At 59.3% G+C, this 27,193-nt stretch overlaps 1 protein-coding gene across 1 annotated transcript; it reads right to left on the minus strand.

The window, feature by feature from the left end:
- On the minus strand, window positions 1-27,193 carry MAPKAPK2 (MAPK activated protein kinase 2). Its single transcript, XM_040085748.2, has 10 exons — window positions 26,930-27,193; window positions 7,442-7,581; window positions 5,326-5,390; window positions 4,616-4,695; window positions 4,075-4,201; window positions 3,512-3,587; window positions 3,270-3,394; window positions 2,976-3,061; window positions 1,855-1,935; window positions 1-1,404 (listed from the first exon to the last, which is right to left on the minus strand). Exons 1-10 carry the CDS (start codon window positions 27,176-27,178, stop codon window positions 1,261-1,263), a joined length of 1,173 nt encoding a protein of 390 aa, XP_039941682.1. The 5' UTR covers window positions 27,179-27,193; the 3' UTR covers window positions 1-1,260.

A 27,193-nucleotide genomic window follows, 5' to 3' on the forward strand; every position in this document is an offset into this window, starting at 1 on the left:
TTTAAGTGTCTTTAATCCAAAGGACTGCAGAGCAGACTGGGAAGATTAGTATAAGCCAACAGGCAAAAAAATAATTAAAAAAAAAAGAAAAAAGAAAAAAAAAAAAAAAAGAGAGGAAAAAAAGGGATAAAAACCGGTTTTCAAAACAAATTAAAATTCCATACGGAGTCTAAAAGATCGCCTAAAAACTAAACATCGCCTTAAAAAAAAAAAAAAAAAAAAAAAAAATCGCTTTTCCCCATTCAAACACATTTAACGAAGTGAAACGTCGTGACAAATAACAATAATAATAACAATAACAACAACAATAATAATCATTCATGGACTAAAGACTTCAGAGCGGCCGCAGGAGCCACCCTGGGCGAGGCGGGGAGCAGCAGCAGCACCCCCAGCCCCGGCCGGGGAGGGGTCAGCGCCGCTCCCCCAGCTCCAGCTGCGCCCCCTCCACCCCTGCTCTGCCCCCAGGGTCCCCCCGGGGCTGCACCTCCCTGGGGACGGGCTGAGGGGGGACACGCACCTCCCTGCAGGGCTGGGGGGGCACGGCGGGCTCCCCTGCCCACCCCTGAGGCCAGAGCAGCTGCGGGCGCACGGACAGACGCACACGGACGGACGGACAGACCCGGGGAGCTCAGCGAGGGGCGCGGCGCTGCTTTTTTTTTTGGCTCCTGTGATTTATTTGACCCCCCCCCAGCTCCGAGGCCAGCAGCACAGGGGGGAGGACAGCTGACAGCTCTCCCTCCCCGAGCCGCTGCCAGGCCTGCAGCCTGTCTCTAGCCAGCATCCACACAGGGAACACGCTGTCTGGGTTCCAGCTCTACAGTAGTTTTTAAAAAATATTTATACGTTACATACCCTAAAAAGGTCACCACAGGAGTTTCCGTGTCTTTGGAAAGAAGGAGGAGGAGAGAGGGGGGGGGGAAAAAAATATATACGTATATAAATCAAAACTGTTTCACGAAATAAAAATTAAAAAAAAAAAAAAAATCCAATTATCGGCGGCGTTCACCTACAGGACAAAAATCCCTGGCTGCAGGTGTGGGTGTGAGGGAGGGGGGGAAAAATCTCACCACCTGCCCCAGAAAGGTCAGAAACACAGGTGAGTAGCTAAAAATAACTAGTCTGGTATAAATGTCTGAATTCCATGCGCTCGATAGAACAGTCTGTTTCTTTTTGTCTTTTTTTTTTCCTTAAAAAATATATATATATGTGTATATATATATATAGTTATTGCTTTCTGGAGGGCCGGCGGGCCGGGGGCCCTCAGTGGGGCAGCGCGGCGGGCTCGGGGGCGTTGGCTTTCTTCCTCCTCTTCATCAGCAGAGGGTTCGAGGAATCCTCGATTTTCTTGATCTTGATTTGTTCGTAGTCCACCCTCATGGTGGCCAGGGCACTGGTCATCTCCTCCTGCGGGCAGGGGCCACAGAGCCATCAGAAAAGTCCCCCCCCAAAAGCAGCTGAGAATAAATTGCAGCGGGGCCTGAGCGTGGCCACTGCCAGATTTTCCAGCTGCCTCCCAAGCACAGACCCGCCGCAGAGGAGCCAAGCTGGAATCGTGGAATCGTCCAGGCTGGAAAAGCCCTTCCAAGATGATTGAGCCCTGGGATGGAATTCCCAGAGAAGCTGTGGCTGCCCCACCCCTGGCTGGGAGCAGTGGGACAGTGGAAGCTGCCCCTGCCCCGGCATTTGAGGCCCCTTCCAACCCAGAGCATTCCCTGGTGAACCCAAGCCCCCGAGCGCCACATCCATGCAGTTACTGCACACCTCCAGGGACGGTGAAGCAGCCTGGTGTGCAGCACCAGAGGAGAGGACAGAGGGGTGCAGAGCGCTGCAGACAGCGGCAGAGAGAGGCTTTACCTTCACATCCTCCCACAGGTCCTTCTCCTCCTTCAGCACACGGCTGGTGTGCAGCGGGGTCTGGGGCACCTGCATGGATTGCTGCCAGGAGAGGGGAGGAGCGTGAGCTGGGAGCCACAGGCACCCGGGCACCCATCCCATGGAGACACAGGCACCCATCCCATGGAGACACAGGCACCCATCCCATGGAGACACAGGCACCCATGCCATGCCATGCCATGCCATGCCATGCCATCCCATCCCATCCCATCCCATCCCATCCCATCCCATCCCACAGATCCCATCCCATCCCATCCCATCCCATGGATCCCATCCCATCCCATGGATCCCATCCCATCCCATCCTATCCCATCCCATCCCATCCTATGGATCCCATCCCATGGATCCCATCCCATCCCATGGATCCCATCCCATCCCATCCCATCCCATCCCATCCCATCCCATGGATCCCATCCCATGGATCCCATCCCATCCCATCCCATGGATCCCATCCCATCCCATGGATCCCATCCCATCCCATCCCATCCCACCCCATCCCATCCCATCCCATCCCATGGATCCCATCCCATCCCATCCCATGGATCCCATCCCATCCCATGGATCCCATCCCATCCCATCCCATCCCATCCCATCCCATCCCACAGATCCCATCCCATCCCATCCCATCCCATCCCATCCCATGGACCCCATCCCATCCCATCCCATCCCATCCCATCCCATCCCATCCCATCCCATCCCATCCCATCCCATCCCATGGATCCCATCCCATGGATCCCATCCCATCCCATCCCATCCCATCCCATCCCATCCCATCCCATCCCATCCCATCCCATCCCACAGATCCCATCCCATCCCATGGATCCCATCCCATCCCATCCCATCCCATCCCATCCCATCCCATCCCATCCCATCCCATCCCACAGATCCCATCCCATCCTATCCTATCCCATCCCATCCCATCCCATCCCATTGATCCCATCCCATCCCATCCCATCCCATCCCATCCCATCCCATCCCATGGATCCCATCCCATCCCATCCCATCCCATCCCATCCCATCCCATGGATCCCATCCCATGGATCCCATCCCATCCCACAGATCCCACCCCGCCCCAGGCTCACCATGATCCAGGGGTGGTTCATGAACTCCGTTATCGTCATGCGCTGGGTCGGGTCTGTCTTCAGCAGGTTTCGGATCAGCTGCTTCACTGCGGGGGTTTGGGCAGGCTCAGCAGCCAGCAGCTCCCGGGGCAGCCCCAAGCCCGCCCCACAAGCCCTGCACACCCCTCCTGTGTGCCCACCCCACACAAACCCCCCAGCACTGGGGTGGAGGTGCTGAGAGGTGACCCCCGACACACCCCCGGCCTCGAAAGGAGGGCTCAGCCTGGGGACAGCCGGCATGGGGACCACATTCACCTTCCTCGGACACCTCGGACCACTCAGGGTTGGGAAACTCGTACTGGCCCATTCGGATTCGCTTCTTCATGCCAGGAGAGATGGCCAGGCCGTGGTTGGAGTAGAAGGGGGGGTACCCGCACAGCCTGCAGCAGGAGGGGGAACAGAGTCAGCGTGCCACCCCGAAAACCTCCCCAGGAGCACCCACGGGGCCAGGAGAGGGAGCTGAGCCCAGCAGGGGGGAGAGGAACCCCCAGACTTACAGAATATACATGATGACACCCAGGGACCACATGTCACAGGACTTGTCGTACTTCTCCGGGCCCAGCACTTCTGGGGCTGGCAAAGACAGAAAGAAAATCCTAAATCCAAGCTCCAGGGCAGGCGAGAGGGCTCTGCCACCCCACGGAGACACCAAGAGTTGTGTTGCCCTGACTTTCAGCCTTCTGAATGTTTGCATTTCTGTAGTGGAGTCCTCTCATGGATAGTAACACAAACAAAAAGTGGTTGTTTTCACATTTCCCTCTGATGAGGGACATCTAGTGTGACTAGCAGGAGTGGAGAGGTGGCAACCTTGTCCTCCAATCCCTGGTCATTGTCCAGAATCCACATAAGCAAGGTCAAGTAAAGAAACCCCTCTTCTTTTTGCCCTGACTATGTGAGTACCATTTCTTTCCGCGTCCTCTATTCACCTGCAGCTCCGGGCACGCTGGAGCGGGGCAGTGCCGTCCCCGGCTCCAGGCTGGATGCAGAGATGGTGGGCTGCAGCCTCCAAACGCCCCCAGCCCTGCAAAGCCCCGAGGCCAGCCCCGCTCCCGGCACTCACCCACGTAGTAGGGCGTGTAGCAGGGCGTGGCCAGGGAGTTGTGCGTGGTGGTTTCCTTGGCGAAGCCGAAGTCGGTGAGTTTCAGCACGGCGTTGGGCCTTTTGGAGGTGTACAGGAGGTTTTCCGGCTGGGAACACGCAGGGGAGAAGGGGTGAGTATCGTTACCACTCAAATAACCACACGTAGAACTCTGCTTCCTTCTGAGGGCATTATAGCAAAAGTTTATTGAAAGACGAGCCCTTTTATCCAGTTTGCAATGAATATTATTGGTTGTTTCAGACCAATGCCTCTCAGTCAACATCTTTACCATAAACAACTTGGAAAAACCACCGGGTGTCAGGAAGAAGACTTCTGCAGGGATTGTTTTGGGCTCCTCCTCATGATTTCCCAGGCCCAAGTGAGAGAGTTATGCACTTGGCTTTTCCCACAGGCTTCAAGCTACTGCCTGGAGCCTCAAAATCTGATTTCTGACCGCTGTCAGCTCCCACAGGTGGGCGGCAGGGCTGGGGCAGCCGGGCCAGGGGAGGGCTCAGGGCGGTACCTTCACGTCCCGGTGAGCGATGTTGATGGAGTGCAGGTACTGGATGGCTTCCCCAATGCTCTTCATGATCTCCGAAGCCTCTGAAGCAGCAGAAAAACCATCAGAGGCAAGTTAAAAAGGGCACCGCTCCCTGAGTTACTCTACAAACCAGGGGTGAAGGAAGCTGGCTGAGAACAAGGGGTTTTCTGTGCTTGGAGCCCTCCTTTCCACGGAGTCTCTGCCACTCCCCATCCCTGAGAGAGGAGCCTGCAGCTCCCAGAAACTCCAGGGGAAGGGATGGGGCAGAGTCCAGCCCCTGCCCCTCACACAAGGAGGGGCTTGCACCACTGAGGACACCCAAGCAGCAAAGAACCCAGCTGGGAAAGGTCTCCCCTTCGGATGGGAAGTCAAGGGGGCAACGGGCTCAGAGTTTGGGTTGTGTGGTTGCTTTTCCCGGCCAGAGGACTAGAGGGAACGAGATTAATGAGCTCTATGAGAACCACAGCCCACGGTGTGGGTTTCTTGTGGGAGGTGGGTGTTTCTGACAGGAGTGGGACGGACAGAGCGTGGGAGCAGCTGAGGAAACACCCCCTAACCCCGTTCTCAAGCGAACACGGAAAGCAGGGCACCCACATCCCTCGCTCCCTGAGCGCAGAGCTCTGCTGGGCATTCACAAGAGTCACCGAGGGGACGGAGGGCGCTGAAAGCCCGGCAGGGTGTGGGCTCCATACCCCGCTCTGTGAAGGCCTGGTCTCCCCTGTCCTGAATGCGGCTGAAGAGCTCCCCGCCGTCCAAGCTGGAAGAGAAGCAGCCGCTGTTACAACGCTGTGGGTCCATCCCACACGGCCACGAGCTGCACCAAACCCTCTGCTGCTCAGCAGGAAACCATCCAAACAGGAAACAATCCCTTTCTCCATCCAAGAAAGAAACCATCCCCTTCTCCATCCAAGACAGAAGCCATCCCCTTCTCCAACCAAACAAGAAACAATCCCCTTCTCCAACCAAACAAGAAACAATCCCTTTCTCCATCCAAGACAGAAACCATCCCCTTCTCCATCCAAGACAGAAACCATCCCCTTCTCCAACCAAACAAGAAACAATCCCCTTCTCCATGCAAACAGGAAACAATCCCCTTCTCTATCTAAGCCAGAAACAATTCTGGAGGCCTCCATCCAAGCAGGAAACCATCCCCTTCTCCATCCAAGCCCTCAGGCTGGTGCTTCTGGGGCGTTTCAGAGCCTCCTCCTCCCTTCACGAGCAGGGCAGAGGCGCAGGCGGACGTGGTCACCCCACAGCAGCCCACAGAAACACATTTACAGTAAAGGCAGCAAGTGTGGCTTGAAGTTGGTGGGAGCACTCCCAGCGCTCGTGGCCTCCTTTCGCTCACAAGCCAACTGCCTCAGCAGCACCATGACCCAGCACAGAAGTGCTGAGCAAAGCTCAGGGCAGGGGCCAGACGTCAGCAGTGTCACAGGGAGCTCCCAAGCTGCGAGGCAGAGGCTGGAGCCCGCTGCAGCACTGCCAGGTCCTGTGGGAGGTGCTGGAGAACCATTGGTGGGGTTCCCTCCCCAGGCACCCGCAGGGAAAATGCAGCTCCCAGAGAGATCAGGACTGAGAAATGGGAGAATTCTCCACGGGAGCAGGGATAATGGCACTTCCTGCCTCTGCCTTATCTGACTAAAGCAGGAACAGTTTGGCTTTCCCAGCGCCGATAGCATCTCCTTGACATTCACTGACATCTGCAATAGCAATAGCCTGCAGCCCTGGGGGCCTCTGCTGCACAGAGCCTGTCAGGATGGACCCAGAGTCTGCCAGGGGGGATCCAGAGTCTGCCAGGGGGGATCCAGAGCCTGTCAGGAGGGATCCAGAGCCTGTCAGGATAGACCCAGAGTCTGCCAGGGGGGACCCAGAGTCTGCCAGGGGGGATCCAGAGCCTGTCAGGGGGGATCCAGAGTCTGTCAGGATGGATCCAGAGTCTGTCAGGATGGATCCAGAGCCCACCAGGATGGATCAGAACCTGTCAGGAGGGATCAGAGCCCGCCAGGATGGATCAGAACCTGTCAGGATGGATCCAGAGCCCACCAGGATGGATCAGAACCTGTCAGGATGGATCCAGAGCCCACCAGGATGGATCCACACCCTGCTCCTGCTTGAAGTCAAATCCTGCCTTGCAACGGGTGTTACCCCAGAGCATCCCTGGGTCACACAGCCACTCCTCCCACCCCTCAGCCATCCTTTCTTCCTTTCCCCACCGCACACCCCTGTCCCACCCCTGGCTGCCCAGAGTGCCAGGGTGGCTCTCAGGTGCCCCCACAGGAGCCGCTCTGGGGGCGGCTGTGCCCCCTGCCCTGGCACTGCCCCTGCACCCGCTGCCCCCCCAGGGCGACCTACCAGCTTGCCAGGGGAGAGGTTTTGGCGAGGAAGCTGCATCAAATCACAGCTGCGGTTGGGATGTGGTTTCAATACTTTCCCCTTCATCCCTCCTCCTCGTCCCCAGGTTCGTACCAAGCTCGTTCCCTGGGCAGAGCCGCTCAGCTGCCGCTGCAGGAGGTGCCAGGGCAGCTCCAGCGGTGCCAGCTCGGCTGCTGCCCCGCCAGGAACCCGCCGCCTCTCCATGGCCAAAGCCAGTTTGGTTATGACCCACCCGTGAGAAGCACAGGCCCGGAGCCGAGCGCGTTTTCAGGATGAGTCAGAGCCAGCCCCGCTCCTGTGCCCGGGCTGGCACCCCGACAGCCCCCGGGCTGGCACCCCGACAGCCCCCGGGCTGCGTCCCCAGGGCTGCAGGATGCCCACCCCGGCTTCGGCATCCCCCCGCGGGCTCGGGGTGCCCCTCGGCCGGGCGCTCACCACTCCATGACGATGAGCAGACACTTCCTCCCCTGGTAGAGGTTCTCGTAGACGTCCATGATGCGGACGATGTGCGCGCACTGCGACGCTCGCCAGTGCAGCTCCACTTCCCTGCGGGCCTTGGGGCAGTCCTGCAGCATCTGCGGGAGAAGTGACACGCCGTCAGCCCCGAGCCAGCCCCGCGGAGCCGGGTCGTGACCCCCGGCTGCCACCGTGGCCACCAGAGAGGACGCGGGGGCGAGGGCCGGGCGCTGCCTGCGCTCTGCCAATGCCTCCATCCCCATCTAGTGGGAACTCTGAGAAGCCGTCTGCCCTCGGCTTGCCCTTCCTCCCGAGGCTGCTGGAAGCTTATTCCGGCCTCCTGCCACCTCCCGGTGCCCCACCAGCAAGACCCACTGCATTTATGAGCCGATTTCTGCACCCTGATACCTCCACCGCTGCACCCCTGGGTGCCACCGAGCATCCTCGCCCTCCTCTCCCTGCCGTCCCCCGTCATCTCCCATCCCTCAGCCTGCTGCTCCATGGGACCCTCCTGACCACAAAAGCTCCCTCACCACAAATTCAGAGCCCACCAGCACCCGTGCCTGGCGAGGGGACAAAGCAAACACCCAGATGTCCCCTAAATTGCAGCTCTTTAATGAGCCCCCCCTGCCCTTCCAAGTCAGAGCTCCCAGGTGCAGGAAGGATTTGCTCGTCTGCCATAGACTATTAATTATGATGCTTGTCAGGATAAACAACCAGCCTTAATTATTGTGCTCCTAAATATAGAACAACAAACGTGTCTATCTCGAGTGTAGCTCCTTTTCCTTCCTGTCTCCGGCAGCCTTTGGGGCCGGGCTCAGCCTCTGGAGCAGCGGCGGGCGGGGGGATGTGGGAACACACCCCTCACCCTGCAGGAAACAGCAGGTTTGCTCATTTCACCGGGATTTAGACAGCAAAATCCTCCTGTCCCCTCTCAGGGGCAGAGCAGCGGCAGCCCTGGGATGCTCTGCAGGAGGCAGGGTGGTGCCCAGCGCGGCGGGGATTTCACGGGAACAAGGATTAATCCCCAAACCCTGCCCGTTTACAGATGAAGCTCTCGCTGATGGCGCTGCCCTGGCAGAGCAGCCCTGGAGATTGGCATTCCTGCCCGGAACAGCAGCCATTCCTTGGCCAGGGGGAATGGCACGGACGGGATGTGCCCTCCAGACACCCGCCCAAAACACCATCCTCACACCTCTCCCACCTCCTGAGCTCTCCTGCTGGCCCAGGCACAGGAAACCTGGGGGAACCTGTGCAGCTGGGGAGGCTGCTGCCACCAAACCTGCAGCAAGGACCACGGCGGCCAAAGCCAACCTTTGCACAACTCCCTGACACCACTCAGGGTGAAAGGAAGACAAGGCAGGAGGTTGGACAGCCCCTCCTCGCTCCTCCATTGCTTAATTACCCTAAAAACTCGATCCAAAACCGTAAGCAAGAGTAACACCAGCCCCCCGAGGAGCCCTGCAAAGGGGGCTGGAGAAAAGCCTGGCTGTTTTTTGCAGCCCCACTCCGAAGAGCCTGGCGTGGGGAGCCAGGAAGCTGAAGAGAGAAGAGAGACAAACAAAACAATTTGTAATTATGCGCCGGGGAAAATGGACCAGCAGGAAGCAGCGAGTTAACATCATTCTGCACAAGACAAACAGCGGAGGTACAGCGAAATAAAAAAAAAAAAAAAAAAATTTTTAGAGGTCATTCCAAGCGCTTTTATAGGAGATTAATTGGATTTCTAATGAAGCAGGAGGCAGCAGCCTCCATTACCTGCACCAGCACGGCCCTGACATTTCTTTTTGTACCCAGACAACCTCCGGGAGAAAACAACTGCCCCGGAGCTCTGGGTACATCCAGCTGTGATCCAGCTGCTCCCTGCGCTCCCCTGATGGAGAGGCTTCGAGAGCAGCAGATTAAGCCTCGTTAAGGGAATGATTTGGTTAATTTAGGAAATGTTCCGGATGCACAGAGGCTGCTGCAGGAGGGCCGTGGGGACGGACAAGCCGTGGCAGAGGCAGCCCACAGCCCCAGCACCACCTGCTGCACCCCAAAACTCCTGCCCTCAGCACAGGCAGCGGCTCCCTGCGCCCTGGGGTGCCGGGAATGCGCCGAGCACGACGCGGGGCTGGGGCAAGAGCAGCGCTTCTCCAGTTCGTCCTCTTTAGGTGGGAGCCAGCAGCTCCCAGAGCTGCCAACCTTCCCTGCCATGCCCCAGGCAGCAGCAAAACCTCTGGTGGGTGACGTCCTGGCACCGCTCTGCTCACAGGAACTCCTCACCCAAGGGATTTGGGGGGCGGCAGCACTGCCCCTGGCCCTAATTTAGCTCCGCTGCCCAGGAGCCTGTGACCGCAGTGAGATTTGTATTTCCTGGCTCCCAAAGAGGAGGCTGGGATGGGAAAATCACCTCGTGTTTCCCCTGAGGTTCAGCAGGGATGAGGTTCCCCCATCGAACACCAGCTGATTTTGCAACCCAGTAATCTGGAACACAACCAGGGTTAACCCTCGGATGGCAGCAGCCGGGACGAGCTGCCCAACTCCCGACAGCTGCTCTCGTTACGGCTTTTCCAGCTCTTATCTCCCGCTCCCCTTCCGAAGAAGAGATCTCCTAGGAGATCACACTTCATCGTTTCAGACGGAGAACGCTGCACTACCTGCGTGCTGCTGCCGGGGAGGAGGGCCCCGGCAGCTGAGGAGGGCAGGAACCGGATCCCCGAGTTACACAAGCGTCCCCGGGCAGGACTGGGACAGGAGGAGCTGCATCCCTTCCCCACTGAGGCTGCTGAGATCTGCAGCTCTCAGAGCACCCCTGAGTCCCTTCAGCATCGCAGGGGACAGGGGACAGCCACGAGAGCCAAGCCAGCCCAGAGCTCTGCCCCATCCCATCTCTGCCTCCCCCTGGGCACCTCCCTGCAGGAAAGGAGGGAGAGCCAGGAAAGAGCCACTCCACCCTGCTGGCAACCAGGGAGGAAATTCAGCTTTCAGCCGCATTCCAGCTCCTCTCCCGGCAGCCTGACACCGCTGAGATTTGGGCAGACGGCGTTTGCTGCCATCCTGTGCCTTGGCTCAGCCCAGCTCCCCCAGGAGCCTTTCCAGGCTGCGAGAGAAATTAATTCTGTGTTCCTCTAAACACCCTCATTAGCTTCATTAGAGCCCTCAAGCTGAGGCTCCAACACTGCTCCCATCAGAGGATGGCACAGCCCAGCCTGGACGTGCCCAGGACCCCGAGAGCAGCACAGGCTCCCCACGAGCTCCAGCAGCACCTCTGAGCTTGGAAAGACAAACCCTGGAAACAGACCAGCTCATCAGGGCTTCTGAAAGAGGACAGCCCCCGCTGAGCAAACCCAAACCCAGGCTCCAGCAGGCATCAAAAATGAGCTTCAGCTCCAAGGAAGAGCTCAGCACCACACAGAGCTGAATTTCCATCCCCATCACCGCAGGACAAGCACGGCACAGGGGGGTGGGCACGAGGAAGGGAGGGAGGGAGGGAGGGAGGGAGGGAGGGAGGAAGGAAGGAAGGAAGGAAGGAAGGAAGGAAGGAAGGAAGGAAGGAAGGAAGGAAGGAAGGCACGAAGGAAGGAAGGAAGGAAGGAAGGAAGGAAGGAAGGAAGGAAGGAAGGAAGGATAGGAAGGAAGGAAGGAAGGAAGGAAGGAAGGAAGGAAGGAAGGAAGGAAGGAAGGAAGGAAGGAAGGAAGGAAGGAAGGAAGGAAGGAAGGAAGGAAGGAAGGAAGGAAGGAAGGAAGGAAGGAAGGAAGGAAGGAAGGAAGGAAGGAAGGAAGGAAGGAAGGAAGGAAGGAAGGAAGGAAGGAAGGAAGGAAGGAAGGAAGGAAGGAAGGAAGGAAGGAAGGAAGGAAGGAAGGAAAGGTCTGGAGCAAAGCAGGGGGCTGGAGCTGCCCACGCTCACGTTCCCTCCCCGAGCGTGTCCTCAGGCACCACTGATTCAGTCTCACCGCCTCCTCCTGGGATGATGTTCCATGAGTCAGGACAGGTTGGAAAAGGAAGCTGCCTCCTCCCCTGGCACGGCAGGAGGTCACTGAGGACGCTGTCCCACTGTCCCTCCTGTCCCTCTGTCCCTCCTGGCTGTGGGTGCCACCACAGCTGCTGCCCCTGGGCGAGCCAAGCACAGCCAGATGGGCGAGAATCCCTGCCCAGGAGGGAAAACTCACCTCCCACGGGCAATTTCCATGGCAAGTGAGGATCAGGGCTGTTGAGCTGCCCATTCTCCAGGGCTGCCCCACGCTCACCCCCAGCTCCAGCTGCTCTTGCAGGCAGGGTGGTTTTATTTCCGTGGGTATTTTGATCCCACTGGATTCTCCTCAGTCCCCAGCAGGACAGCACAGCCCATGCAGGGGTGCACCCCAGCCTCCCCCAGGAGCTCCCCTCAGGACCTGTCTGCACCTCAGGGGTTAAAATAAACTTGCAGTAAAAATGAACCTACAGCCAAGAGAGGCAGGCTGTCATCCCCCAAATCATCAGCAGGGAAGCAAAGCAGAGCTTCCCCCTGCCTGGATCACACACGCAGGCTTTGGATTCCCCTGACCCGGCGAGCACAGGGCAAGGAACTGTTTTTCCTAATAAAGCAAAAGGGTTTCTCTTCAAAGGATTTTCCTCTTCTAATCTCCCCCTGCAAACTCGCTGCCAACTGGCGTCAGCTGCTTCACACATTTGTGGGGCCAGTGCTGGAGGCTTTGCACAGGCTGCTCCCACCTCTCCCTGGACTGAGCTGAGCCTGCAATGCCAAAATATTTGGGGAGCCCGCAGGTAATGAGCCCAAAGCCACCCCAGTCCCTGCCAGGAGCGAGAGGGCAGCAGAAGGACACGCGAGCAGCAAAGCTTGGTTCCGCTTTTTGGTGTTTATGAGCTATGAAAGAGAAATAAAGTCACAAGTCCCAGAGCCCCTAAGAGGAATTGCGCTACCAAAGAGGGGGAAATTCATGGTTGAACCACAAGGCAGTAACAATTGAAGGTGCAGCTCAGGAAGCCTCCCCCACACCACTGTGGCTCTTGTATAAACCTTCCCATTAACCCCACCACAACCTGCCCTGCCCTGCTGACGGGACTTTCCCAAGCCGGGCTTCATCTCTGCTCTGCCCACGCTCAAAGAGGCACGGAAAAGTTCGAAGCCCCAGCAGAACAAGGCTCACCCTCACGTTTGTTTTGCCCGGGGAAAGGCAGAGAGCAGAGGTGACGCGTCCGGAGGAGGAGCCGCGCGTGGCTCCAGCAGCGTCCTGCCCGCGGCGTGCCCCGTCCTGCCAGCCCAGCACCGTCACCCTGATCTTCAGCCCTCTGATTGCTGGCATTTTAGTGGAGTCTCTCCCAAATTGTAACATAAACAAAGTGACTGTTTTCACGTTTCCTCTCTGAGGAGGGACAATTGACGGACTTCTAGTTTGACCAGTGGGGACGGAGAGGTGGCAAATTCATTCTCCAACACCTGGTCATTGTCCAGGATCTGTATAAATCGAGGTCGAGAAACAAACCATCTTCTTCTTCTTGCCCTGACCACAGGCTGTGAGTATCATTCTTTTCGTGTCCTCTAGAGACGCAGCACGACTGTGCAGGGCTGCCTCTGCTCCCCACGGAGCTGGCTTCATCCAGGGTGGTCTGCACAGCACCAGGCATCCATCAGCTACCCACCTTCCAGAGGGACGGGGCCACCAGAGGACACTGAGGCTTCGACCCTCACCACACTCGGCTCCATCCTCCACGCTCTCAGGCCAAGGCGGGAATGGAAAGGTCGGAGGAGGGATCCCCGCAAGAGAGGATTGTTTAGAGGAGAAAGAGCAAGGCAGGAGAGGCGAGCCAGGGCGAGCAAACGCGAGCTGGCACACACAAAACACACACAAAACACGCACAAAACACACACAAAACACGCACAAAACACACACACTCACACAAAACACACACACACACTCACACACATTCTCCCAGCCCGAACCATCGCAGCGCTGCGAGGAACACCCGGAGCCGCGGCGGCCAGCTCGGGGAGAGCCTCCGCAGCGCAGGGCGCGAGAGGAGCAGCCAGCCAGGCACAAAGATGCTGCGTGAGCCCGGAGAGAGCTAAAAACCCCTGCCAGGAGCAGCTCGGAGGGAGGCAGACGTCGCGGCGGGGGCAGATGTTCGCCGGTCCCCGCTGCTGCGGGCGATGTCGCAACGGGGCGGAGGATGGAGATGGAGGGAAGAGCTCCGGCACGCTGCTTTCACAACGCCAGCCTTGCACAAGGCCCGGTGCTCTCAGCTGCCCTGCTCGTGGGGGTCCGTGCCCGGTGGGCGATGCTCGGGACCCCCCCCTGCCCCGCTCCCCCCCACTGCCCGGGGCATCTGCTGAGCATTTCCTCGCCCCGCTCTCCCCCTGCGACAGATGCGGCAGCCATTCAGCCTTTTCAGGGCGGCAACAAAAGCCTCTCGAGGCACACAAAGGCAAGGAGCAGAAGAGAGGCCTGGGTTTAAATAAGAGCCACCTGCCAGGGGCCCGTGCCCCCCGTGCCCCCCCGGCCAGCCCCGAGCTGCGGAGCCCAAATTTCCCAGCAGCAGAAACGTTCAGGAGCGCATCCTGCGGGTGGAGAGTCCAAGGGGGAACCCGGGAGCAGCGCCCCGGGGGCTGAGGGAAGGGTCCCGGCGTGGTGGGGATGAGGCTGGAGGGAGGAGATGGAGGTGGGCGGGAAGGGGCTGAAAAACTCATGGGAAAAAGGTCAGAGCAGGCAAACGGCAGCAGGCAGCAGCACGAAGCATCGCCGCTGACTCACGCCCAGCACCAGGCTGGGGCCGGCGTTTAAAGGAGAGAAATAAAGAGTGCCGGCTTCATTTATCCGAGAAAAACAGAATTAGGGGGCCTATTCGGTCCCGTGTGTTTGTTCTGGGAGCCTCCTCTTCCTTCCAGCCCTCAGCGCTGCGTTTGGCTGAGTCACTCGATGCTCGTCCCTCCAGGAGGCTCCTGCTGGAGCGGGAGCAGCCCAGGGTCAGGGGCTGCCAGGTCCTGCTGTGCCACATCTGGCTGCAGGGACAGAGCCACCGCCCTGCCAGGGCCTCCCGTAAACCTCACAGGGACCAACGGGGGCACAGCGGCCAAAATGCTCCGACCCAGCTCATCCCATCCCTCTAAAGACACCCAAGATGTCACTGCCCACCTGGAGCCAGCACAGCAGTGGGCTTGAGCAGGGAAGGGACCTGGTTTGGGGACAGAAGGAGGCACAGGCAGCTCTGAACGGAGCCACAGTGGGCAGGGATGCTCTCGGCAGAGCAAACCCCTGATCCCACACACCTCTGCTGCCTCTGCCTTTGATCCACACCTCACAAGGTGAGAGGGAAATAAGGAGCCAGGGGGAGGGTGAAGATCTTCGCAGCCACAGCCAGCGGGTCTGCTCCACACACAGCACCTTCACCTCCTCTGTGCAGAGCCGGGGGCTCGGGTCAGCTCCTCCTGCCGAGCCATCTCCTCGCCAGATTCGCTCTCGGGGCCGAACGGAAAAGCACACACGTGCTTTTATGATGGGAAGCGGTTGATATTTGCAGGTGTGATTAACACCGAAGTAAACACCGACGTAAACCATTAACTCATGGCTGACCTATGTCCTTTGTGCTTCCCTCCCACAGGCTGAGCTCGAAAAAAACCCCTTCTCACCAGCTCTGCACGGAGCTGCCTCCAGGAGCCACAGCCAGGGGCTGCCCCTCGGCATCAGAGGGACCAGAGAGCGCCCAGAGCATCTCCTTGGGTCCCTGGCTCCACCAGCCTCACACCAACCCAGCCTGACCTTCCTGCTACCTCTGACAGCTCTGCACTCCCCACACCGACGTCCCAGGACCGCTTTTATTTTCGCACGTGTCCGCCCATTCCCTGGACGCTTCAGCTGGAAGTGATTTTTGGGGAGAGGCCCAGACCCACGCCTGCAGGAGGAGCAGCTTGTGAATCCCTGCCAGAAGAAGCCCCACAGCATTCACTGCTTCCCAAAGCTCGAGCTCTGCCCAAAGATGACATTTCTCAGGGCTCAGCCCATGGGCAGGGCCCCCCAGGGGACAGAGGAGAGGCTGCCACCCACCCCCCCAGCACAGGGACCCTGCCTGTGCCCTGCACAGACCTCAGTCAGGCATAAATAAATACAGACATCCTAAAAGAAAGGGAAAAAACCAAACTGAAAGACAAAGCTGCATCAAGGCCAGCCCCTCCTGAGGCACCAGCGGCCCCTGGCACTGGAGCAGGATGGCCTGGGGATGTTTCCTCCAGCAGTGCCAAGCCCGAGCAGGGTTTCATTCACGCAGCCCCGAAGCTCGGTGACGACAGCAGCGTTTTGCATCATCCCGTCCTTCCTCTGCTGTTTATTCAACACTGCTGTTTCACCCCTTTGTCAACAACCAGGGCACAGCAAACACCTCGCTGAGATAAGGCCAGGACGGGCAGCCCGGCTCTGCAGGGATCCAGGGCAGAGCATCCCCCCGGCTGCTGGGACCCACCACGCACCCGGGCAGCGCCCGAGGGGCTGGAACCACGGAGAGCCCGCACCAGGCACGATGCCCACGCCGGGCTGGAGGCTGCCAGAGTGCTGGGAGCAGGAAAAGGCCAGGAGCAGCTCAGGGATTTCATAACAGGGCTTTGTCTGCGCAGGTGCTCAGCGAGGCAGGGGCCCCACGGCCACTGACAGCCCTCCTCCTCCTCCTTCCTTCTTCCTCCTCCTTCCTCCTCCTCCTCCTCCAGCAGACACGAACCTCCCGATGCCCAGGGCAGGGAGAGGGGCGGCAGGGTGTGTCAGGAGAGGGGATGGCACTGAAGGGGCAAGAGGGGTTTGCACCCCCTGGGTGACCCAGAGCTGGGCAGGGGCACACATCCCCCACCAGCCTCTCCTTTGCCATCCCCCCAAACACCCCCCGAGCTCTCACTGCAGCCTCCAGGCTGTCCCTGCCCCTCTCTCCTCATCCTCCTCCCATCCCCTGAGCTCTCACTGCAGCCTCCAGGCTGTCCCTGACCCTCTCTCCTCGTCCTCCTCCCACCACACCGAGGTTGTACAAGCCCAGCACCCAGCAGCGCCTGCAGAGGTGGAAACCCCCGGAACCCACGTGGGTGAAGAGCCAGACCCAGCATCACCCCAGGCTGTGCTTCACCCGCAGCAGCCAGCACTTCAGGGGAAACCCTGGGCCCTGAAGCAAGGCAGTGAGAAGCTGAGATCCTCCTGAGAGCCGAGCAGGGCGCTCCTCCTCCAGCAGCCACCCCGAGACTCCTTCAGCCGGCAGGAAAACACAGTTGTGTTTCTATTTAAAAAACCCTTCTCTGCATCCTGCTGGCACCACATTAAAGCTCTCAGGACACGGGGGCTATTCTTAGCTCCCTGCAGGCTTTTGGCAGCCCCAGGAGCCTCCCCGGCACCTGTTGGCAGCAGCAGCTGGGGAGGTTTGGTGAAGCTGGGACGGAGGCAGTGGTGTCCCAGTCAGCACCATCACCTCGAAACACCTCGGCCAACAAGCGTTAAAACTCACCGGGAAGCGCCTCGGGTGCACAAACTTCCAAAAATCCCAGAGGGGGAAATCTCTGTTACCTGGAGCCGAATCACTGAGTGGTTTGGGTTAAAAAAAAAAAACCAAACCTTAAAGATCATCTCATGCCAACTGCTTCCAGCAGAGCAGGCTGCTTGGAGCCCCATCAAACCCCATCCAGCCTGGGCTGACGGCAGAGGTTTTGTGCTCTCACACCTTTCCAAGATACAGCAAAAGCACTGTGTGTGGAAAGAGGGCAGGGAGGAGGCACTGATCCTCCCAGGGACGCTCAGCACCCCACTGCTCGACAGCGTTTACCAGCAGGCTGCTTGATTTCCTACCCAATCCCACAGGCAGCAGCGCCTTGGACTCACTTTTGCCCGCTGGATTAAAAGGGAGATGGGATAAAAGGATGAACGCACGGATATTTAAACAAACTAACAGAAAAATCTCCTCCTGCAGCTACTGCTGCTCCCTTGGCAAACGGCCTGGTCTCCTTGGGCATTCCCAGAGCCAGCTGTTTAAAAAGAAACCTCTCCCCTCAGCCGGCCTTACACACACCCTCACCCAGGGCAGCGTCACCCGGGACCCCTGGGCGTGGGGTGAGCAGGGGGCAGCCGCTCCCTCCGGGTCAGCCGGGGGCTCCTGGGCCCTGCTTTGTAGGAATTTAAGCTTTTTTCAATCCCACTTATTCACCAGAAGAGCTCAGGGCTGGGGGAAGCCAAGGAGCAGACAGGGCAGCCTTTGTGCGGCTCCGCCGCCCACCCCGGCGCTGGGGCAGTGCCCCCACACAAACCCTGCAGCACAGCCGGGGCTGGCACGGCCCCACAGAGCCCGGAGCAACACCTCGAGCCAGCAGAGCCTCATTTCCTGAGCCGCAGGGGGAAATGAAGCCTTGGGCAGCGCCCACACTGCACTAGCCCAGCCTCTCGCTCAGGGTTAGGCTCCTTCCAGGGCTGCTGGATGGATTCCAGGCGGGTGCAAGATCCAGATGTCCAGGGACCGTCAGCAGTTCAAACCCTGGAAGCATCAGCACCATCTGCCTGGTTGTTTCAGGGCAATCTTTGAGGAGAAGGAAACACGAAAGGAATGCCCTGGTTAAAGCCAGAGGCGCTTGACCCGCTAAGGACACGCTGCCCTTACTGCCAGAGCCTGGCAAAACCGAGCTGACGGGATAAACTGAGCTTCCCAAAGCTTCTCCTTGCTGTCTTTGGCCTGACCCACAGGGCCAGAGCCCCGCCTGCCCCGCAGCTCCCCCAGGCCAGGCCCAGAAATGGGAACATCCCCCCAAAGCACTGCCCTGAGGCACACAGACATCACCCCCCACAGCCCCCCCAGACCGTGGCAGAGGCAGAAGCCCCGGATCTGCCCCACAGCTCCTGGAAAAAGCAGCTCTGGCTCCCGCCCAAGCACCTGCCCGAGCTGCTGCTCAGCAGCACCCAACGACCACATCTGAATCTGCTCAGAACCTCCTCACCCAGCGTCTGCCTGTCCCAGCTTTGGTCAGCCCAGCATCTGCACCCCAAGGACACACGGGGCTGGGGTCTGGGACCACCAGGACACTTCCAGGAACCCCCAGCGCTTCCCTGCTGAATCCCACCGCCCACGGAGCATCTCCCAGCCCGGCAGAGCTGCTCTGCACAGCAGCTCCTCCTTCCAACGGGAAACTGGGAGCCTGAACCCCGCAGGGTGGGAGGGGATGGAGAGGAGATGTCAGTGTCCAGCTCCAGCAGAGCCGCACAGCCCCTCACAGCGGGAGCAGGGGCATTCCCAGGGGGAAGCACTGAGGACAAAAAGCAAAGGGCTTCCCAAGCCTCTCCCAAGCTCCTGGGCCAGCAAGGGGAAGATGTTCTCTCCGGGAGCCTGGGAAAGCGCTGCAACGCCTCCAGGCTCCCCAAAACAGCCCTGTCCCCGGGCCAGCACCGCTCTGCCGGAGGCACGGGAGGTAACCCAGCCGAAAAACGCCAAATTCACAGCTCTGATGACTTCCAGGAGATAACCTGAGTTTAAACTTCCTGGCAAGCCCGGCCCTTCCCAGCACCGCCGGAGCCTCTTGCGCAAGAACCGCCCGCCCGGGGCTCTTTCTCTCACAAATGTGCCCAGCACAGCGGGCAGGAGGTTGGGAAACGGCCCAAGAGGAAGAGAGAGTCACGGCAGAGCCCCGAGGGGACCGGAGGAGGCTGGTGCAGGTGCCAGCGGCTCCTCCAGCCCGGCTCTGGGAGTCACACTGGGTGCCGGAGCCGCGGTGGCAGCGCGGTGACAGCCGCAGCCCGTCCACCAGAACAAGCGGGAACAGAACCGGTGGAAGCTGCTCCCGGCCCCGAGCGGGGCGATGCCGTCCCGGCTGGAATCCAAAACACATCCCTGCCACCAGACACCTCCCCCGCCCTGGGTTTTATTTACTGCTTTTCTTAGATTAGGCCGAGGATAACGCGCGTGCTTTCGGGTTCGTTCGGACCCGACTGCATCTCGCTTTTCCCCCCAGCCCGGCGGAGGCAGCCAGGATTCCATCCCCGCTCCCAAACAACACCCCTCGGAGCGCAGGGAGGCGAGGAGCCGCCGCTCCTGGAACCGCAGCCTGACGGCGACGCGCTGCCAGCTGCCCGCAGCAGCCCCGGCTTTGCGTTCCGGCCGCATTTCCCTGGACACGCACACTTGGCAGGACGTGCCAAGCCTCGGGAGAGGCTGCCCCAGCTCCGAGCAGCGCTGCGGGGCCGGAGGACGCGGCAGGACAGCGGGCAGGGACAGCGGGAAGGGACACGGGAAGGGACAGCGGGCAGGGACAGCGGGAAGGGACAGCGGGAAGGGACAGCGGGCAGGGACAGCGGGAAGGGACAGCGGGAAGGGACAGCGGGCAGGGACAGCGGGAAGGGACAGAGGGAAGGGACAGAGGGAAGGGACACGGGCAGGGACAGAGGGAAGGGACAGAGGGAAGGGACAGAGGGAAGGGACACGGGCAGGGACAGAGGGAAGGGACACGGGCAGGACAGTGGGCAGGGACATGGGACAGCGGGAAGGGACAGCGGGAAGGGACACGGGCAGGACAGTGGGCAGGGACATGGGACAGCGGGCAGGGACAGAGGGAAGGGACAGCGGGAAGGGACAGAGAGAAGGGACAGAGGGAAGGGACAGCGGGAAGGGACAGAGAGAAGGGACAGAGGGAAGGGACAGCGGGAAGGGACAGCGGGCAGGGACAGTGGGAAGGGACAGAGGGAAGGGACAGCGGGCAGGGACAGAGGGAAGGGACAGCGGGCAGGGACAGAGGGAAGGGACAGCAGGAAGGGACAGCGGGCAGGGACAGTGGGAAGGGACAGAGGGAAGGGACACGGGCAGGACAGTGGGCAGGGACATGGGACAGCGGGAAGGGACAGAGGGAAGGGACAGTGGGAAGGGACACGGGCAGGGACACGGGCAGGGACAGCGGGCAGGGACAGACGGAAGGGACACGGGCAGGGACACGGGACACGGGAAGGGACACGGGCAGGGACACGGGAAGGGACACGGGCAGGGACACGGGAAGGGACACGGGCAGGGACACGGGCAGGACAGTGGCTGCTCCAGTGCTGAAAGCTCAGAAGATGCTCCCAAGCCAGGAGGTGCTGGGAAAGGGACAGCACAGTCCCAACCTGCTGTGACACAGGTTTGAAATGACCCCAAACCTGTCCAAATCCCATCTTCCGGGGCCAGCAGAGCTCGAAACAGGCTCCCACCTGCAGCCAAGGGCACAGAGCAGCAAACTTAATTCTGGTGACAAAGGAAACGAATCCATCCCTCCCCTGATCCCCACTGCATAGGCCAAACCGGATAAGGACACTGAAAGCAGAGCAGCAAAGCCCCAGCCTGGCTGGGCGCCCCAGGAACATTCAGATCTGGGTTTGTATTTTGGACTTTATCTCTGGTTTAGGCTACAGCTCGCAGGGCACAAGAACCACGTGCGGCCCTGACGCCAACGGCCCGAATAATCTCATTACAGCTGACACAGGCCAAGGCTGTGCCAGCTGCCCAACCCCTGAGGCACAGAGCTCACCTGCCCTCCCCGCGGGGACAGGGCGCAGGGCAGCCCTGAGGGAAGGTCCTCGTCCACAAGAAGATGCCACCATCGTCCTCGGCAGCACCGGAGCGAAGATGGAGCCACGGGGGAGCTCCCAGAGTGCTCAGAGCAGATCCTGTGTCCCCCTCACTCGCCACGTGACGTTTTTCAAACAGCATCTCCAGCAAAACTTTTCGTTTCGGGTCATCCCAGGTCCAGCAGCACTCAGGGACTCGGGGCTATCAGTGCCCTCCCCAGGCCACAGAGGAGCAGCGAGTTAATGCAGCCATTCAACCTGCCAGCGCTGTAACCCCCACCTCAAACCGGTAAAATCTTAAAAGGCCGAAATCTTTGAAATGGCTCAGCCACGGGGGACAAAGGAAGAACAGTCTGAAAGGCTGTGAAAGCTCTCTGCATTCAGACCTGCTCTTGCGTGCCCTGCTCCAACCCCCGTCCATCTTTGGGGGGTCTTTCCCTTTGGGGAACCGGCCACGGAGCTGAGAGTCCTCCCCAAAATGAGCCTCCAGGCCCTCGTGCCAGCCAGAGCTGAAAGGAGAAGATATTTTCAGAGAGCAAGAGAATCACGAAATGGTTTGGATGGAAGGGACCTTGAGGCTCGTCCCCTCCCAGCCGTGGGCAGGGACACCTTCCACCAGACCAGGATGGCTTTTTCATCTTGCAGCAATGAAGATGGGACCCACCTCCAGCGGGACACAGGCCTCAGGGGCTGTAAAATTCAACACTCTCACCCCCAGATATGACCACAAAGCTGACTCAGTGACTGCCCGGGCTCCAAACTGTTGTTTTTTGGGGAGCGGTCAGGCCGAGCTGTGTTCCCATGCCAGGCCCTGGAGCTGGTGGAGGGTCCTGCTTCAAACTCTCCCTTCTCCAAAATCAGCCTGCAAGATCAGCCAGGTCCTGAAAACCCTGAAAACCCTGTGCCAGCTGCTGCCTCACCTCTGCAGCCCACCAAGGGCAGAGGAGCTGAGCAGCCTGGGGTGGGCACGGGGCTACCTGGGACAAACCAGAGCTCTGGAGCTGGCCTGGGGTGGGCACGGGGCAACCTGTGGGCACCTGGCACAAGCCAGAGCCCTGGGGCTGTCCCGTGCCAGGCTGTGGCAGTCGCCCTGGCCCCACGGCCAGCCCAGGGGAGGCAGCAGGGGAGGCAGCACGTTATTCTTGGAAACCAGGAGGTGAGGTCATGCTGCCTGAATGCTGCAACTTGAGGCCAGACGAGCGGGGCCAGTTGTGCTTGGAGAGGAGCCTGACTTGTGCAGCGAGGGCCGTCGGCAGGTCGGGAGGCCGCTCGTGCTCCGAGCCGGAGGAGAAGGCTTCCTGAAGGAAGGAGGGCTCTTCCCTCTCGGTTTCGCAGCAGACAGAAAAACCCCAGCAGAAAGGGTGGGTTTGAAAAGAGCAAAGCCCTCGGAGCAGCCTGGAGTGGGGCACAGGAGCCCACCAGGAAGGCTGAGAAGACGGCAGATCATAAAGGTGGAGTGATGCTGCTCCCGTGCCGCAGGATCAGCCCAAGAGCCGCTCCTCCGGACGCCTCCCACGGACCTGCACCGCCCAGCAAGAGCTCTTCCATCTCATCAGATACCACAGCACGTCCCAGAGCTGTCTGGGAAGAGGGAAGTCACCAGCTCGACTCTTCAGGCTTCTTTGGCAGGAACCTTCCTGGAGTTTTCACCACCTGCGCCCACCCGTCGCGCTCCGAGCGTGCCAGGACACCTGGCTCTCAGGATGCACAGCTTCAGCTGGTATTTATTTACACCTTGCTTTGGTTGTTTCGGGCTGGCAGAGCTCAGCCTCTGCTCTGCACCACTCACTCATCAGCCGAGGCAGAGCCCCGTGAAGCAGCACTGTCCTGGAAGGAGCCTCTCCTGGAGTGTGTGCGTGGAAGCGATGGCACAGGAGGCACCGAACCTGCCAAAGGCCAGCAGGGCTCAGTGTGAACGGCCAAGCCGTGGTTTTACCTGGTGGTATTTGGCTATTCACACACCCAGGGCTGTGTTTTCGTCCTGCGTGCCACAGGCAGCTCAGCTCCTCAGCCTCTGACGTTCAGTAAATCACTGCATCTCAGTTCCCCGCCTCTCAGAACATGGGAAACGACTTTTGCAAGACCCGTGGCTGATGGCATTAGATTATTATTGAGAGGAAGAGCCCCGCCACTTCCTGAGCACGTACCAAAGAGAAAACCCCTGCTCCTGGGCTTTATCAGTCCATCACAGCCGTAGTTCTGACTGCTCAGAACGTGTGAAGCGTTTAAAGGAGATTATGGCAAATCCTAAATGGTTTGAACAAACTCAAACCCCAAGCCAGTAGACTCCTTTGGTCAATGAGATAATAAACCACCGCTCTGGAAAAGTCCCAGTGATGTCACTGCAGTTTCCACAGCTTTTCAACCACAGCTTGCGCAGAAGGCCACAGCGAAGAAATTTCTGATTATATAAAATACATGGCAGAGCTAATTAAAAAAACATCTCTCCACTGAGAGAGGGACAGGAGAACAGCAGACACAGCAAGCTGTCTCCCATGAGCACGAGCCCAGGATCTCCGTTCACCCCCTCACTTCAGGGATGCTTTTCCAGATGGATTTTCGGAGGGACACAGGATTTGCCTGCGGGACACAGGGTGCTCTGGCTACACAAACTCACTCGTCCCCAGAGCTGCTCAGCTTATCAGCTCCAAGCTGCCTGCCCTAATTCCACAGCAGGCACCTTCCCAGAACAGCAAACCACGAGCACCTTCCTCCTTCTCCGTCAGGAGAACCGTCACTCACAGGTTATCAGATGAGGCCAAGAGCGAGACTGAGAGTGTTTCGCAAACGCTCCCCAAGGCACCAAGGATGCTCCAAAAACAGGGAGCAAATCCACAGCCCTGAGCTCCTCCAGCCCTTCCAAAGCTCACCAGGTCCAGGTGAGGATCTCCTGCTTTGGAGCTGAACTCATGAACGAGCAAGGTTTGCTCATTTATTCTAAAGGAAAGCTGCTCCGCAAAGAGCTCCATCGTGCAACAGAGAAAAACTCATCACCTGCAACACCAGTCCCCACTCTCCAGGCTGGCTTAGCTGCCATTTCCTCGTGGAGTTAAGGCAGCCAGCCCAAAGTTTAGTCTTAAAAGTGGAATTTGCAGCAGGCAAAGAGCCCTGCCAAGTCTGGCCAGCAGTGACCTACATACAGCAGCCTCCACAGAAATTACAAGCCTAATTTTGCCTAGTAATAAATCACACCAAGGTACAAGGAAGAACAGGGTGAGGAACCAGGCGTTTCAGCTCCATTCATCACCTCTGCCCGGGCTTTCTGTTCCCACCCTGCAGCAGATCATGGTGCTTCAAACAGGGTCGGGTCACGGGTGACTGGGACCATCCGCGGCTGCTTCACACCAGATAATTCAGGGATGCCACGCTTCAGGTAGCAGAAATTACAATAAAGTTGGGGATGGGGAACAGAAAGGTGAACAAGAATCTGTAAGGGAAGTAGAGGAATCTCTTGTTTTCACCCAGGTACTACAGAGCAAGCAGAACTACCATCCATTAACTCGCACGCAGCATCATTTTCTTTAATGATGTGTCTCTGCCATGGACTATTGCTCTGGAAGGAGAAGAAAATTGGCCCTAAGGTTTTCACTGCTGCTAGAACACTGTCCCCGAGCTCAAACTCTCCTGGAGCACTGAAAAGCTCTCTTCAGCAAAGTGACTCTCAGCAAAACCCTTACCAAAACCATCTCTTGATTTGGGAGAAAGAGCTTTAACAACACAACAGCTGCTCGTGACCCAAGAGGAAGCACAACACGACCAGAAGACACCGTTCACGTCAGGGAGAGACACAACTCATCCCCCAGTGAAGGATTGCGTTGTTATACAAGATTTTGGAACAGCAGACCTAAAGGATGACACTCCAAACGGAAAGGTTCGCTGCACAACCAAAGCAGGCAGCAGACAGATTTCAGCTGTGGCTCCTGGCGATGGGCCATCGGGATTCTTTTAAGCATCATCTGAAACATGACAGCTCGATGCACTCACTTCTGTGGATGCTGCTTTAGGTCATCTTTCCACTCTGATGCAGCCCATGAGTAATTTGGACCCAAATACCTCTCCACAGGTCTCTAGCAGAGACGTCAGCCCAGCTGCGTACCCGAGGAGGGAATGAAGTCAGCACACATCATGTCTAGGGCAGTCACCCACACCAAGTTTGGGCTCTGCACTCAGTCCAAACATCCCACTGGACTAAGCCAAGCCCGTAGCTCACACTCACGAGGGCAGGAAGAGCACCCACGAGCTCATCCCAGAGCCCAAACTCCCAGCGCAGCAGCTTTGAAGGTGCTGCAGGGAATCACTTACAGCAGCAGCTGTGCTGCTCTTTGAGAAGCCAGGGACGCGTCCAACCACTCAGCTGAACTCGTCCCTCCCCGTCAGGGACGCCAGGAGAGGCCAGGACAGGGGACAGGCAAGACAATCCCTTCTCCTAAAAGAGATCCAGTGTCGAATGTACCTCACCCCGCGAGAGCCACACGGACGCTCTGCGTCACCCTCCTACCCCCCAGCCCGCAGTCCTGCACTCCAGGAGGCTTTCAGCAAGCCAAGGGACGCGTGTGGCACGTGGCACAAACCCTGACCCCTCGCTCTGGCACGGCCCCAGTCCCGTGCCCCAACCACGGCGGGCACAGGAACCTCCGGCCTCCTCCTCCTCCATCCTTCCCCTTTCAGGGCTGCGAGAGGGAAGTGCTGGGATCTGTGCTTTGAATATGTGACTCAACTTCGGAGGCGAGGAGGAGCCCGTCGTCTGTCAAAACAGGAGAGGATTTCGCTAATTTCCAACCCAACCAGATGACAACACAATGTCGCCCTTGGAGTGCAACGCGGGGCAGCTCAGGAGCAAGGTCTTTGGCGTTTCTGGAGGAAAAGCCAAACTTTTATCACCTAGCTGACCCCCCCTTCCTTAACCACAGACATTCAGCACCCTACCTTGCCCACCCCACCACCTCTGCAGCACAGCTGGAACCCCCAAAGCCCCACATTCGTTCCCTCACTCAGGGCAGGAACCCCAGACGCCAACAGAGGGGCAAGTCTAAACACAAAAGAAGTGAGGTTACGGGTTTAGGTGGGAGCTGTAGGCTCAGGCGAGGGTTATGGGTTTAGGTGGGGTGTTTTTAGCCTCCCCAGTTCTCGGGGTAACGCCAAGCACTGGAACAGCTCATGTGTGGGCGCAAATTGCACGGATGCTGGAGAACACGGCGCTCCCACCCAGCAGCCAGCCTTGCTCCCGCGTCACCCGGCGTGTCAGGCATCCATTCAAACTTCCCCAAGGCAGCGAGACACGCTCCCCTCTCCGCTCAAAAACCTCCTTCGGACACAAGGAGAAGGGCGGCATCACCCAGAGCCTGCCCAAGCACACCTCGGAGCCGCCGGTTATCTACGCCTGCCGAAGAGAAGCGAGTTAGGGACAAGGGGTAACATCATAACGCTGGGAAGATTCCCCGTGGGGAGCGGGGGACGGCAGCGGCTCGGGGTTACAGCGGGAGGGGACACGGAACGGGGACAGCGAGCAGCTGCCGGTGCTCACAGCCCCACGGGGGGAACCCCGCGTTCCGCCGTGCGGCCCCACGCTCGGGGATGCGCGCCAAGATGCGCATCCCCGGGGGGATCGCGATCTCCTCCCCGCTCCTGACCCCCCCCCACTCCCCAGCCTCGGGCTACCAAGATGTCATTTCGCTTCGTTTCCCACTACAAAGCCGGAAAGCCGCGTCTCGCTGCTCTTAAAGCGGGGGGGAAAAAAAGAGATTAAAGCGCGGCCGGAGGGGCGGGCGGTACCTCATTGTCCGGCGGGCCCCGCTGCCGCCCACGGCCCCCCCCGGGACCCCCTTCCCCCCGCAGCAGACACCTTCCATCACTGTCAGCAGCGCCGCCGCCGCTCCCCGGGCCCCTCCCGGCCCGGCGCCCGCGCGGTCCCCGCGTCCCCCCGCGGTCCCCGGCGCGGAGATCCCCGCGCACCTTCAGCGCGAACTTCTCGCCGCTCTTCTTACTGAAGATCTCCAAAACTTTCCCGTTGATGCCGAGCCCCAGCACTTGCGTGGTGACCTTGTAGTCGTCCGTGATGGCATTCTTCCGGATCTGCAGGCCGCCCTTCCCCGGGAACGCCGGCGGCCCGTGCGGGGGAGCCGCGGGCGGCGGCGGCGGCGGCGGCTGCGGCGGCGCCGGGCTGGGGAAGCCGGCGGGAGGCGGCGGCGCCCCGGAGAGCATGGCGGGCACCGGGAG

The sequence above is a fragment of the Hirundo rustica genome, chromosome 24 (genome assembly GCF_015227805.2).
Source record: "Hirundo rustica isolate bHirRus1 chromosome 24, bHirRus1.pri.v3, whole genome shotgun sequence".
Classification (NCBI taxonomy): Eukaryota; Metazoa; Chordata; class Aves; order Passeriformes; family Hirundinidae; genus Hirundo; species Hirundo rustica.

Coding starts and splice junctions, on each gene's coding strand:
- MAPKAPK2 (XM_040085748.2), bottom strand. CDS start 27,178: ATGCTCTCCGGGGCGCCGCCGCCTCCCGCCGGCTTCCCCAGCCCGGCG. Junction 5,391..7,441: donor CTGCTCATCGTCATGGAGTG/GTGAGCGCCCGG, acceptor CTTCTCTTCCAG/CTTGGACGGCGGGGAGCTCT. Junction 3,588..4,074: donor CTACACGCCCTACTACGTGG/GTGAGTGCCGGG, acceptor TGTCTTTGCCAG/CCCCAGAAGTGCTGGGCCCG.